Here is a 13,629-nt window from a genome sequence, read left to right on the forward strand (position 1 = left end):
CGGACCAATGGTTTCAGAAGCGCGCGATTGAAGAGAGAACATGCAATGCTACCGCAATCGACATGGATCAACTGGACACTGCCGCAACCGATCACCTGGGCTGCTGGGAACCTGCTGCAGTAGCTCCGCCGCCCCTCGAGCAGCAGCGGGGCCTAGGCCTCCATCATTGACTTTCGGTCTTACTGTTTACACGGACCTGTTGTTGGCTCGATAGAAGAGGCTTGCCGCAGGTGGGCAACTAGGCGCTGAATAGCTCTACTGCTAAGCTCGCAAGGGCCTGGAGCGACGAGGACCTTTCAGACGGCCTGGCCGGGGATACCTGCAGATGAGCACCAGGGCTGGGGGCGAGGAGAGGACCTTGTAGATGTTCCAAGGTATTACCCCCTCCTCTGGGACGCAGGTGGCGTTGGTTCGTCTGTACATGGTGGCCACACAAGAGACAGCCATTTTCTGGCAGCCCCCCTTCGATGTGGTTTGCGACCAGGCGACTGGCTATTACAAGCTTCCAGTTGATTGGCTGTGGCGACTGCTCGATGGCGGAGCACGATCCCCAAACATACGAGGGTCGCGAAATATGCAAAGGCAAGATGCCGACACTCAAGGTTCATCTTATGGAGAAAGAGGAAGCGGCAGTCGCCGGACAAGAAGCTGGAAAACTCCCTGGGCCACAACCTGTTGGGCTGCATCCCGTGTAGCGCAGCACTGCCCGTGTGTGCCCCTAGTCCCCGCTTCTTTTGGGCGATGGAGACTCGTCATTTGACTCGTCTTCTTGGCTCCGACACGCGGATCCCGGGCGGCCTTGCCTCCCACCCCAGCAAGCCAAGGCGCTTGCATAAAACCCGTCCTCGCCTCTTCTCTCCATCTTCGGATGTTCCTGACTTCGGCCTGGTCCCTTTCCAACAACCTCATTCAGCCCTGTCCAAGCGCCAAGTTCACTAAACCGCGCCCACTTATATAATTATCTATCTATATACGCAAACACTCGTTAACTATATCGAAGCGGTCTTCTTGAGCGCTGCTTGGCGATACTATGTCTGCCCGCGATTATTACCAGCAAGGCCCTCCTCAGGGTGGTTACCAACAGGGAGGCTACCAGCAGGGTGGCTACCAACAGGGAGGCTATCAGCAAGGTCCTCAGTATCCTCAACAGGTCCGTCTCTGGTCCGGTATCCTCCAGGATACTGCGCAGGACTAACAACAAGTGTTTTATAGGCATATGGTGGACCACAAGGCGGACCAGGCGGACCAGGCGGATACTACCAGCAACCTCAACCGATGCAATATCAGCAACAAGCTCCGCCCAAGAAAAACAACAGAGGATGTCTGGAGACGATGTGCGCCACTTGTCTGTGTCTTGCCCTCTGTGAGGAAGGCTGTATTTGCATGGACTTGTGCTGTTAATCGCGTTCAGGCGCGACAGCACGAGAACTGCAAAGATAGAAGAGTCTTGGATTTCAGGGTTGTAGGCGACTGGCTACCAACACCTGTAGTCCGATCAACTTTGCCGGTACCTCGATGGTTTTAAAAAAGGCAATGAAATCTCTTACGAGCCGGTTGTTGGATGGGTACATATCGGATACATCTTGGGATGATTCGTCCGGGCGACAAGTCCTGGGACGAAAACGCGATGCTCCAGCTTGCCTGTGAAGCAGAAATTATGAAGTGTATGGACTGGTATTTTGGATAATTTGAGTTGACACGGCCTGGATCGTGTGCACTAATCACTTGAGTACGCAAGCTGCGTCCACCTTTCTAACCGTGCTATAGTTGTGACGCAATGATTGTCTAACGTGGATTGGTTGTGCGACGTTCTCCTCAAGCTCAGCCCATCAATGAAACCTCAAAAACTGTCAAGAAAGAGATCAAAAGTGCAGCAAATACGGTCGCATGGTAATTTGCTCGGCACCAGTAGAATAATGTTCAATAGTTCCCAACATTGCAAAGAATACGAATGTGCCAGGATTTGACTGTTGGCTGTGACATAAAAACATGACCTCACACTGCGGCCCAGCACCTGTACTATGAGTTCGACCCCTGTAACTCCTTTCCTTGGTGGGGCCCCCGCTCTCTGACTGGGCAGCAAGCACTGATGAGCTGCTGCCACCATCGGGCCAGGGCCAATTCAAACAACCAACTCAGGTGCAGCTCCCGCCTTCATCACGGTCGACACCTGCTCAGCCCCTTTCGATACTGCGTACTCCATTATCGTCCGCGCCATCCGACGAGCCCTTCAGTTCTTTAGAAGCCGTCTCCTCCATACGCACCTCCCGGATTCCACAGCAAACCCCTCGATTTGTCTGATGCCCTACACTCCTTAGAACAGACATCATGGCATCGCTAAACTTGTCCACCAACGGACCCTCCATCAAGAGCTCCTACGAGGGCGTCGTCCACCGCGACCTCCGCAAGTCCGACTCACCAACCTACGGACAATGGGCCCTCTTCACGGTCCAGGCGCCGCTGATGAACGCTTTCCAGAGCGGAGGTGCACAAGAAAGCGTCCTCAAGGTTGAGACCAAGGGAGGTGAGCATCGACGATCCTCCCAGCTCCGTGGCGTCGTCGTCATGCTGACAAGCAGTTTGCACCAGAGGGCGAGCTCGCCGACCTGACCGAAGACTTTAATGAGGGTCGCATCCAGTTCGCATTCGTCAAAGTCAGAGATCCCAACTCCGCCCTTCCAAAGAACGTCCTCATTGCCTGGTGCGGAGGCGGTGTTCCTGAGCGCACCAAGGGCTATTTCACAAGTCACACAGCAGCTGTGGCCAAAGTCCTCCACGGCTACCACGTCCAGATCACCGCGCGATCCGACATCGACCTCGAACCAGCCAGCATCATACAAAAGGTCTCAGATGCCTCCGGTGCCAAGTACACTGCTGGCGGCTCGGCGCCGATGCCCGCCGCCGGGCCCGCGCCCCCTGTGGCTAAGAAGCCTGTCTTCACCCCCACTGTATCGAGGGGTGGAAGCTCTTTCAATCCCCTAGTGGCCGCCCGAAACCGAAAAGACGAGAATGTGGACGCAGACGGATGGGGCGCCGATGCGCCGCCGGTGACTAGGACACAGATCGAGAAAGTCGAGTCAGCCTACAAGCCTACCAAGGTGAACATTGCGGAGCTGGCCAAGAACCAGGAGCCGTCCAGGTTCAATGGGTCAGGCAGGCAGGATGACACTCCGAGCAATGTTGTGAAGGGTGCCTACCAACCAGTAGGAAAAGTGGACATTGCAGCCCTGCGAGCAGCTGCGAAGGACCAGGAGGACCTCAGGCCGACCCCAGTGAAGGGCTCGTACGAGCCTGTGGGCAAGGTTGATATTGCGGCCATTCGAGCTAGAGCGCAGAAGCCTGCCGAACCTGCGCAGCAAGAAGAGGAGGCGCCGCGTCCCTCGCTCGCTGAGAGGACCTCAGCTTTCAACCAGCCTGCACAGTCAGAGCGCCTGACCATTTTGCCGAAACCCAAGGTTGCCAACAAGTTTGGAGGGGCAAGCACGTTCACTGGCACCAAAGCCCCAACTCCTGGTGGACTTGGATTTGGTGCGCCCACTACACCGTCTGCCGCCCCTGTTGGCGCGGCCAGCCGTACATTTGCGGACCAAGGAGGGAAGACTCCAGCCCAGCTGTGGGCGGAGAAGAAGGCAAGGGAGAGGGGTGCATCGGGCTCAGGCTCGACCATCCAGCCTCCTGTGGCCTCTCCAGTGACTGCTCAAAAGAGTGGCAGCGAGTGGAAGAGCGGCTACTCAGGCAAGAGCTGGGCACCTGTTCAGACAGGAGACTATGGCCGAGGCATCACGGGCCAAAAGACTGGCGACAACGAGGAGGGAGCCAGCGAGGAGCAGCCATCATCACCATCTGGTGGCGTTTCTGCGCTGCGAGATCGTTTCAAGGCGGCCCCTCCCATGGGTGGAGCTGCGCCCGCGATTCCAAGGGCCGCTACCGGTGCCAGCGACGAGGCTCCTCCCCCACCACCTCCCGCCGACTCCAGCCGCCCAACTGGTGGCTTTGCATTGCCAGGCCTGCCGTCCCGCCCCGCTGCCGACAACCAGGAAGAGCAGGAAGAGGAGCCTGAACCCGAGCCCGAGCGTGATGCCTCACCCATCCGAGTTGCTGTTCCAGTTCCACGCGTCCCGGAGCCTGAGATCGAACCCATTCCCCAACACCTCCCCGAGCGCCCTATTCCAGTTCCTGAGGAGATTCCCACGGAGGAGGAGCTGCCCGAGGAGCAGGAGACCCATGACCTCGCACGAGGCGCTGCGACCGCAGTGGCAGAAGAGTCCTTTGGCCATGAGCAGGTGGAGGAGACCCAGGCTGCTGCTTCCGGTGGACATCGTGCGGTGGTCGAGTACGACTACGAAAAGGCCGAGGACAACGAGATCGAGCTCAAGGAGGGCGAGTATGTCACGAACATCGAGATGGTTGACGACGACTGGTGGATGGGCACAAACTCACAGGGAGAGGTTGGCCTTTTCCCCAGCAACTACGTCACCCTGGTGCAAGATGACGGTGCCGGTGCTGCTCAGGCTGCTGCTGTGCCCCCTCCACCCCCGGCCGCCGCCGAGCCAGAACCCGAACCTCAGCAGGCTGCAGCCGGAGGTGCGACCGCAACCGCACTGTTCGACTACGAAGCCGCCGAAGACAATGGTAAGCCTCTAACGGATTCGTACTCATTTTGATCTTCTACTAACAAGTCATGCAGAGCTTGGCTTTGCCGAAGGTGACAAGATCACCAACCTCGAATTTCCAGATGAGGACTGGTGGTTTGGACACTATGGTGGAAAGTCTGGTCTCTTCCCGGCCAACTATGTCCAACTGGATTCTTGAAAGAAAGAGGGGGAAAAAAGTGCATAGAGAGATGTACAGGACGAACGACTATGCAGTCTAACCTATTCCAAAAGGTGGTGTGACCTTGACATCGAAATTCAAATAACCATCATACGCTACACTATTTACCGTTCCTTTCCCTCGCGTGTCCTCTAGTTGAAGCCCAAAACTATTCGCTCCAATTCCAAGGTATAGTCAGTATTCGTTTCCAAGTACATAATCCAGGTTTCCGACTCCTGCCGCACCACCGAACGGAAGAAGGACCTCTCCTTATTTTCTTATTCTCCTGGTTTCTTTTCTCTCATTTTTTGATCCATTGACAGTTGCGTCTTTCTTTATGTTGGTCTGTCCTGCTTTCCCTCCTCCGTTGATACAGCACTTATCCTACATGCGGCACATTCGATGTCCAGCTTGTGAGATATGACTTTGGTGGCAGATAGTACAACGACCGATAGGCCTCCACGAGGAGGAAGAGGCGAGCAACAAACACGGCGCACAAGGTCGGCATAACCACTATCATAATCATGTTCCTCTTTGTTTTCGGACCCACACGTCCACGTAGCATCACGAGGAACGCGGCCATAGGCCCCGGCACGATAGGCCCCAAGGTGGTGGTGAGAGCTGATGCTCTCCATAGCCACTGTTCCGCCAGCGTCGGAAAGGCAAATTTCCATGCCAACAGGTGAATGCTCCCAAAAATCATACCGCTGTATGCCATCGCACTCATCCAGACATTCAGCTTCTGATACTGGTCCTCATGTGCCGCCTTTCCCGGCACGAAAGCGTTAGGAAAACGGCCCAGCTGCGCTCGCTGCCAGGGCATGAGAAGGGCCAGCTTGTGCAGCTCGTCTTTTGTCGGCAATCTCTCGGCGGGCACGACAAATGGCACTGCGACGTCTTTGGGCCGGAACCACAGCATGATGTAGATAAGCAGCGCCAGCACGGAGAAGGCGAGAACCATGATCTCCAGCGGACTGGAGGGCAGACCGTCGACTTCGCGCGAGATCAGGTCGACGAACAGCCAGAGAACCTGCCAGATGGCCGCCAGCTTCACCAGTCTGTCGCTCTTGTCCTTGTCCTGGATCACCTCGGGCGGTATGAAGGGAAGCTTGGAGATGAGCCCCATCCGCCGCGCCTCCAGCAGCTGCGCCGCACAGAGGGGACTGGAGCTGCCTTCTAGGCTGACGAGGCCACAGATGAGCCACGCCTGGTCCGCGATCGACCGGTTGTTGTCTGCAGAGAAGGACAATGTACACTCACGGATCAGCGACCTGGAGAGCTCGGTAAGAGCGTCGTGTGGCTCCCAGTACACTGTACCGAGGACCTCAGAGTCGCGCCTGATGCGCCGTCGTGCCTTTTCGCGGATGCCGTCTTCGTCGGGCTGTTCGCCGCGGAAGAACCTGCTAAACCTGTAGGTGAGGGCTCGCGTTAGGCGTGAGTCACTTGTTGGGCGGCGCGGTGGGATGGGTGGTACTACTCCTTCGGAGTTGTTGGAGGGTGTCGCTGCTGGGGATGAGGTTGTGCTCGAGGCTGAGCTTGTAGTAGAAGTGGCACTGGCGTGCGAGGAGGAGCGGGATATAGGGCGGGATGAGGAGGGTGATGCAGGGATTGAGGCAGAGCACGGCAGAGAGGGTAATGGCATAGGAGAAGACACGCCGGCCTCAAGATCTGCGTCAGCAGAGGTCGTCTGACTCTGCTCTGTGACCGAGAGCTCCTGGCTGCTGTTTCTACTACTCCGCCAGGAACTTGAGGCGCCTGACGATGACGGTGGGAGTGCAATACCAGAAGGAGACGGGGCATTGCCCCTTTGGCGTTGATCATCGTCATAATCTTCCTGCGGGAAGCTGATGATGAAACCTCCCATATCAGCGAGGCTCGTGTGATACCGGCTCCAAGGGACGTTGTCCTGATGCGCCAAGTCCATGAATTTGGGCGTGTGGTATAGACATGACCGCAGATCCACAACGGCCCGGGCGAAGGTCGCCTCCGGCGCCAGCAGCGTGACGATCATCCATCGGATCTTGGTCCAGGTGGTGTCGAGGTCCTTGCGGAATTTCTGTAGCCGCGTCCGAGGTACGGTCTGGATCGGGACGTTGAGCCGGAGGACGGACCACTGGTGCTCATATTAGACATTGAAATTTCTCGTGGGAAGAAAACACTCTGGCGTGCTTCTGTGGATAGGGGCCCTCACCGTGCAGAGAATGAGAATAGTTAGGCTGCTGGTGAGAACATCTAAGGTGTCGCGCTGATTGCCTCCATTCACGAAGCCCGGGATGCTGTTCGGCAGCGTGCAGTTTGAGTCGAAGACGATCATCGCCGAGGCCACCTGATAAACTGGGTATTCCTAAGATTAATCATGGAGGATGTCTTTGAAGAAGTATAGAACGCTCCGAAAAAAAAAACACGAAAAAACACCCCCCAAGACTTCTAAGGACCTGAAATCAAAGACGGAATAATGAACTCAATGGTTCAGGATATAGTTGTTGCCATTTTACTCGACGAAACGAATCTCGATGAGTTGGGTATACAGTATTTGGTAATGATAGAAGGAGCTTTCCGAGCTTGGGCGAAACCCTGTTAGAAAGCGTGGCTATGCCCCAGGTATTTGAGATTCGACCAACCTACAAGATTACCCTGGCAGCTCCGCAGCGGTGTTGAGATGCGGGCATGAATATGCACGTTGGTGGTACAATGTGTAAAAAAGGAGTGACGCCTCACGCTTTTGGGTGGGCTGAAGAACACTGCTATGGGGACATGGTACTATGCATGTAAGTGGTAGTAGAATCCTGCCCTCTCTCATATATCATTTGTGCCTGTAGACCGGGGGATCTCCGCCTTCGCCTTTTTAGACGCCGACAATGCTATGACGAGAATGCCAACACAACAGACTCTTGATAATTCAATTCTCAAGAGAGGGCAAAAGGACAGGCTGAGATTTCGTCTTGAAGGGCTCCAGTGCTATGGCGCATGAATCTGCGCGCCCGTCTAAGCGCCCGGATGGAACTGTGCCCCACTGTTGTGGGCATCAGTAAGAACCTATTGGGTATCTCTCGAAGTGCAACACTGGCCCCCCTCCTTGTGACATCCTGGATGGTCTGCCTTGAAAAGCCCCCAACACCCAAAAATTGCCAGGGCTCAAGAGCATGGTTATGGCAGTGCTGCTGGGCTGTGGCGAGAGGAGTAACACATATTACAGGTGGCTGGCTGGTAACAAGGGAACAGACAGGCATATATATATGAACGCTGTGTATGTTCTTCGAAGCACAAGTTGAGATCACTCTCGTATGTACATCGGGGGCAACTAATAAAACTGTACCGAACCGAAATATTGGCGTTCCACCGCCCATCATGTTGTCTGCAGATGACCGCCTTGTGTACGCGCACTCACAGACCACACACAGTCGGGCTGGGTAGGCCCACTATTGATGGAGGAAACAAAGGAAAGAAAGAAGTGAGACTTTGGCGAGCAAAGCCGCCTAGTCAATAACACCAACGCCAGCCCCGGCGATGACATACTCCTGCACCCACTGGTACGTTTCGGCCGACGCGATGGTCTTACCCTCAAAGTCGGAGAAGAAGCTCGTGGTGGAGCTGGAGAAGGTGCCCGAGCTGCCGAATCCATTGACCTGGCAGTCCCGGCCCAAGTATGCGGCGCACGCCTCGTTGGCCGTCGTCGAGGGCGAGGTGAAGTACTCACCCGTTGGGTCGGCGTCCAGGATGGTGGGCACGTTCTGGAAGACGCTGCCCTCGACGAGGACGTAGGCGCCGGTGCCAATCTCGAACGCGTGGCCTTCGGAGCTGTAGTCATACCAGTAGTTGTTGACGGCGTGCAGGAGTGTGTTGCCCTCGACCTTGGGCGAACGGCCTGAGAAGTGGTGGATATAGTTGCCCTTGAGGGTGACGAGGTCGTCGGATCCGTCGAAGAAGAGACCCCAGTACGCATAGGTGTCGCAGTCGGCCGAGTATGCTATAGAAGAAGGTTTCAGCACGCAACAAGAGGAGAGAGGGGTTTGTGGGGGGGAGGGGGGGATCAATTATGAGGTTGCCTTCCATTAGTATGGAGAAGGAACAGAAAAAGAAGACAGTTGCTTACAGGATGTGCCGTCAAAGTTGTTGTATGTGATGCTCACACGGGCGTCTGCCTCGGTACCCAAGACAATCTGCTGGCGACCGATTTGCGAGATCTGGAGTGAAGCATACACATGGTCAGTCCTTTTGAATCACACTGCAGAAGTATTTTGCTGGGCAGCATATCGGATAGAGCATACCGTTACATGATCAATCCACACCAAGTCACAGTCGTCCAGGGTGATAGCATCACCTCCCCATACGTACTTGGGGTTCAGGTCGGTGATTTCGATGTTCTGGATAATGACATTGCTCGCGCCGCTGACGATCCTGAGACCACGGCCCTTGATCACACCTGAGCTCCCAGAGCCGATGAGACTCTTATCGCTGGTGATGGTGATGCCGAGCGTCGCAGCAGGATAATACTCGACCGTCACCGAGGGTGCGTCAGGCTCATAGTTTGTGCACCAGTCGTCCTGGTTGATGGCTTCCTGGCAGGCAGACCCGGTGCCCCAGGGGGCACACCCGGTAGCGGTGACCTCTCCGTCGGTGTCGGTGAAGTCAAAGGTCTGCTGCAGGACAATGGTCAGGGCCTCGCTCGAGGACAGGTACGAGACGAGCTCGTCGGTGGTCGTTGGGTAGACCGTAGATCCCCCGGCACCACCCGTGGTGGCGGCAGCGAAGCCCTCAGGAGAGCCCACGACGGCCTCCGTGGCCCTCTTGCCGAGCTTGACGCGCTCTTCCTGTCTCGCCTTGATCTGCTCCGGGGTGAGAGCCGCGTGGGCAACAGTGGCGACCAGGGCGGTGCCCAGGAGGATGGATGGAGACCTCATAATGTTCTCGACTCTTGCAGCAAGCTCTGTGATAAGTCTGAGGGGCCAAAGATCTTGAACGAGGCGAGAGCTTCTTGTTGAGTGACAAGACAGGCCTGAAGAGAGGCAGAGTACTGCAGACTTATATCTTTGTGCTTTCTGCAGGCCTCGAGTGTCACCGGACTGTATTCATATACATCCTGCTTCCCCATGGCTCTGCCTTGCAGCATGCTCCGCCTTGGCAACTCCATGAACGTCCCCCTGCCCGACCATTCTATATCGACGTGAGTGAGCGTCGTTTGAGCCAATCTATACCAAGACGGCAAAGCTCTCACTTGAGGGATCACTCGTTGCTGTGTACGTGTGTGTGTGTGTGTGTGTCTGTGTGTCGTCAGTGCGGTTCGCGACGGTGCGTGTGGCCACGAGGCTCCACCGATAATACAGCCTTCTATTACCTACCGCATTCGCAGTCCATCTCCGCCCACACTGGACATGGAAACTTTGGTTTCGCTCCGAGGCCTTCTACGGCATTTCTTGCTCGCCACGATCGTGGTTGGCGGGAATAGCCTCAAAGGTTTGGGCGGTCCACAAGCTGCCCATCCTTTCGTTGGCGGGAACGCGGCAGTCCACCAATCTGAGCGTTTGACAGTTGACATGGAGCTATTTTTCTTGGCATTGAACGCCATGTGCCAACGGTAAAATGCCATATTCGTGATGGGGGTCAATAGAGTAATTATTATGGTAGATTAAGGAATGCTGCCCACTGCAGGAACAAACCTGCCGGGCTGAGTGGCATGTGACCTAGCCCGCAATCGACAAGGGAAGGGGGCCCTGGTCACACAATAGCGGATCGAGCGCCTGCCCCATTGTTGCACCGCATGCACGGCAGCGGAAGGAGCGAGGTTGCTGAGTGGCGCGCACACTATCAGTCAATCCACGCAGGTGACAAGAGCCGCTACACTATTTTTGCTCAGATCTTGTCAGTCACGATGGCTGCCGTAACCTCATCGCCGGGAGTTGCTCTGGAGTTTTTCCGGCGCAGTCCTGGAAGCTTAGCGCGCTTGGCGCGCCCGGGACAAGTGGACCAGTACTATAAAGAAGTCCGGGGAGAAAACAGATGAGGCCATCACCAATTAGAATGGTTATGTGTGCTGTCAATGATTTAATTCCTATCAGTGAATGCTCGCCCCTAGCTTTGCTGTTACAAGAGCCATGAGTAGTATACTGTAATGCAGCATAGGCCTCTTGGCTCTAATTTCTAGTTCCACCAAGGAATATCATGTTCGTGATCGATGAAGCACACGCTGTGGCAGATGTCTTCAATAATCTCAGGCAGTAGGAGAGAGGAGCGAAGGGGGCACCCTAGCCACCTGAAGGAGTAATCAATAGGACCTGCAGTGCTTACAGGGGATCTTGCAGGCGCCATAATGCAGTAGACAACCTTTCCTCCTCATCATCATCAACAACAACAATTGTATGATTTTCTTCATCTTCTAGGATACTTTGCATTCACAAGCTTCAGCATCCTCAATTTCCTTCTCCATTCATCTATTCATACAATATAATCAACACCCTTCCCATCCTTGGAGAGCAACCCTGAGCACTCACAACTCGTTGGTGTGGATAGTGTGGAGCATCAGGTCCACTGGTACTACCACCTTTGGCAGCTATAGCAGCAAAAGGAATGACATACCATACCTAGGTAGTAAGTAGTATACGACCGTCACCTCTTGCTTTCAACCACGTATGTACAGTACCACCCATCCTGCCAGTGAAGCCGCCACCATGGGCGCTCGACCGGCTCTCTGCAGCGTATGTAACGCTATTGACTTTTCTCAGGCTACAAATCTCGATATAGACCGGCCGGCAATCAAGGGAGGGGCGCATGACCAATACTACCGCGTCCTCTCACCCGTAGGAACCGCATATCGCGATCTCCTTCGCCAGGCCTTGGCTTGCCCGCTGTGCCCCCTATTGCGCGCAACTCGCAGATCACCTCAGAGGGGATGTCTGGACGACAGTGTCTACATCTCTCTGCTAAAAGACGGTGGAGTCTGCGGATTTGCTGACGGCTCCGGAGTCCCTGGAGGCGCCGGAGTCTTCGAGGTGGCAGTCCGCCCCTTGAACGGACCTCAAGATGTACGCCGGCCCTCCAAGAAGAGTACCGTGGTACTAGCGGTGCATCCCTCACGGGTAGCAAGAAGGTTTGACCCTAGGCTGCCATTGTGGTGGTTAGCTTGGTGCGAGGGCAACCATGATGGATGCCGTGTCGCTATCGGGATGCAACCGTCGCATCCGATCAGGTTGGTCGACTGCAAAGCGAGATCGTTGGTGCAGCATGATGGGAAGGCACCATATGTGGCGTTGAGCTACGTCTGGGGCAAGCACACTGAGGAATCCACTGAGAAGCAGAAAGAGGGTGCTAACAGTCCTGATTTTGAGAGGGGGAAGCTGCCGGAGAACATAACGGCGGTGATTGAAGATGCAATGGTGGTCACACAGCAGCTCGGCTACCAGTTACTCTGGGTAGATCGATACTGCATTGACCAGGAGGATAGGATCTCTGCCGACCAACAGATCAATCAGATGGACAGAATCTACAACGGCGCCGAGATCACTCTCGTCGCAGCGGCCGGAGAGGATGGGAATTACGGCCTGGCGGGAGTCAATAGAGAATTCTTCGCCCGACTCGAGTCGAGCCGGATCGAGACAGGTCCAGATGGTGCTGTCTTGATGTCAATCACAAGTGGCTCATCCACCTTTTCATTCGAGTACCAGAAATGGAGCACACGAGGCTGGACCTTCCAGGAAGCCCTACTCTCCCGCAGATGCCTGGTCTTTACTGAAAATTGGATCTTCTTCCAGTGTGGCAAGGTGCACTGCTACACGAGGCAAGGGCTTCAGCCGCCGTTCGGCCCGCTGCCCTCGCCAGACTCGGATCAAGAGCTCAAACTGGGCGCGCCAACCTCAGGCCGGTACACCCGGCTCTGGGCGCAATTCCCACGTTCCTACGCAGAACGACTCAACCCGGCTTCTAGAGATGATGCATACGGAGCTCTTCGTCCGCTTTGCGAACTCATCCAGGAATATACGAAACGGGAACTGACCTACGAAAAGGACGCCTTGCGCGCCATTCAGGGGGTTCTCAATCGTTATATCGACCTGCATCATAAGCAGATCCATCACCTCTGGGGCATCCCATTTATATCTCCCGACCCTTTGCGTGATGGATCGGTTTTTACCGAATGTCTTGCCTGGGTCTCCGCTTCTATGAATGGGCCTTTCTTCTTGAGCCGACGCCGTGACTTTCCATCATGGTCGTGGGCAGGCTGGAAAGGCCGCATAGAGTATTCTCTGCCGCGCAACGAGGCGCACCTTTCGAACAGGGCAGTCTTATGCTCGACGCGGGATAGCAAGCGTGGTGCTGGTTCAGTGCTTGAGCTCGAGGCCATGTTCATCCCTCCTGGCGACTTCCGCAGGAGAGGAGATTTCGAAATCACTCTATCCAATTACCACGATCTGAGGTGTCATATCTACGACATGGGGCAGAACCAGAAAAAAATTCGTGACGACATGCTAAGCGGACACGAAAGAACCCGCGTGTGTGTTATGTATGAGTTTCTCACCAGCCATACCCGGGGGCTGCACGGCTTGTTGCTTGCTCCAGCATTGGAAAACGCTGAAGCATCGGACAATGCTGGGATGTACTATCAACGTATTGGGGACGTACGTGCTATTGCTTGGATAAACGGAGCGCAGACGATACCGGGCCGAATGGAGGTATCGCAGACGCAAGCACATAGCCATGGAGAAAGAACATGGTCTGTTGAGAAGTTCATATTAGTGTAATACATGCAGAAAGCAGTCCTCAGTCCTATCTCAGGCATACCTACATCGCCTGGACTGACAATTATCTTGCACTAGAGTGCTGTGTTAA

General features: G+C 55.2%; 4 protein-coding genes across 4 annotated transcripts; 3 read left to right on the forward strand and 1 right to left on the reverse strand.

Annotated features, from left to right (window-relative positions):
- Positions 1–905: 905 nt before the first annotated feature.
- Positions 906–1,956, forward strand: M406DRAFT_356706 (uncharacterized protein). Its single transcript, XM_040923509.1, has 2 exons — positions 906–1,150; positions 1,213–1,956. The coding sequence occupies exon 2, from the start codon at positions 1,217–1,219 to the stop codon at positions 1,523–1,525; it is 309 nt and encodes a 102-aa protein (XP_040775842.1). The 5' UTR covers positions 906–1,150; positions 1,213–1,216; the 3' UTR covers positions 1,526–1,956.
- Positions 1,957–2,190: 234 nt separating this feature from the next.
- On the forward strand, positions 2,191–5,660 carry M406DRAFT_80991 (uncharacterized protein). The gene is made up of 3 exons (XM_040926011.1): positions 2,191–2,524; positions 2,590–4,632; positions 4,688–5,660. Exons 1-3 carry the CDS (start codon positions 2,329–2,331, stop codon positions 4,810–4,812), a joined length of 2,364 nt encoding a protein of 787 aa, XP_040775843.1. The 5' UTR covers positions 2,191–2,328; the 3' UTR covers positions 4,813–5,660.
- A 2,628-nt stretch (positions 5,661–8,288) lies between these two features.
- M406DRAFT_98319 (family 1 polysaccharide lyase) lies at positions 8,289–10,406 on the reverse strand (the record flags this gene model as incomplete). The annotated part of the gene is made up of 4 exons (XM_040926399.1): positions 9,669–10,406; positions 9,081–9,599; positions 8,906–8,996; positions 8,289–8,779 (listed from the first exon to the last, which is right to left on the reverse strand). Exons 1-4 carry the CDS (start codon positions 9,711–9,713, stop codon positions 8,289–8,291), a joined length of 1,146 nt encoding a protein of 381 aa, XP_040775844.1. The 5' UTR covers positions 9,714–10,406.
- Positions 10,407–11,921: 1,515 nt separating this feature from the next.
- On the forward strand, positions 11,922–12,560 carry M406DRAFT_223435 (HET-domain-containing protein; the record flags this gene model as incomplete). The annotated part of the gene is made up of 1 exon (XM_040915651.1): positions 11,922–12,560. A coding segment is annotated over one exon (639 nt), but the record flags the coding sequence as incomplete, so codon positions are not given.
- Positions 12,561–13,629: the final 1,069 nt, after the last annotated feature.

The sequence above is a fragment of the Cryphonectria parasitica genome (assembly GCF_011745365.1).
Source record: "Cryphonectria parasitica EP155 unplaced genomic scaffold M406scaffold_5, whole genome shotgun sequence".
In the NCBI taxonomy this organism is placed as follows: Eukaryota; Fungi; Ascomycota; class Sordariomycetes; order Diaporthales; family Cryphonectriaceae; genus Cryphonectria; species Cryphonectria parasitica.

Bases quoted from the DNA above. Each gene is read 5' to 3' on its own strand.
- M406DRAFT_356706 (XM_040923509.1), top strand. From the start codon at position 1,217: ATGGTGGACCACAAGGCGGACCAGGCGGACCAGGCGGATACTACCAGC.
- M406DRAFT_80991 (XM_040926011.1), top strand. From the start codon at position 2,329: ATGGCATCGCTAAACTTGTCCACCAACGGACCCTCCATCAAGAGCTCC. The intron at 2,525-2,589 runs GTGAGCATCGAC...AGTTTGCACCAG, and splicing joins CAAGGTTGAGACCAAGGGAG to AGGGCGAGCTCGCCGACCTG. The intron at 4,633-4,687 runs GTAAGCCTCTAA...CAAGTCATGCAG, and splicing joins CGAAGCCGCCGAAGACAATG to AGCTTGGCTTTGCCGAAGGT.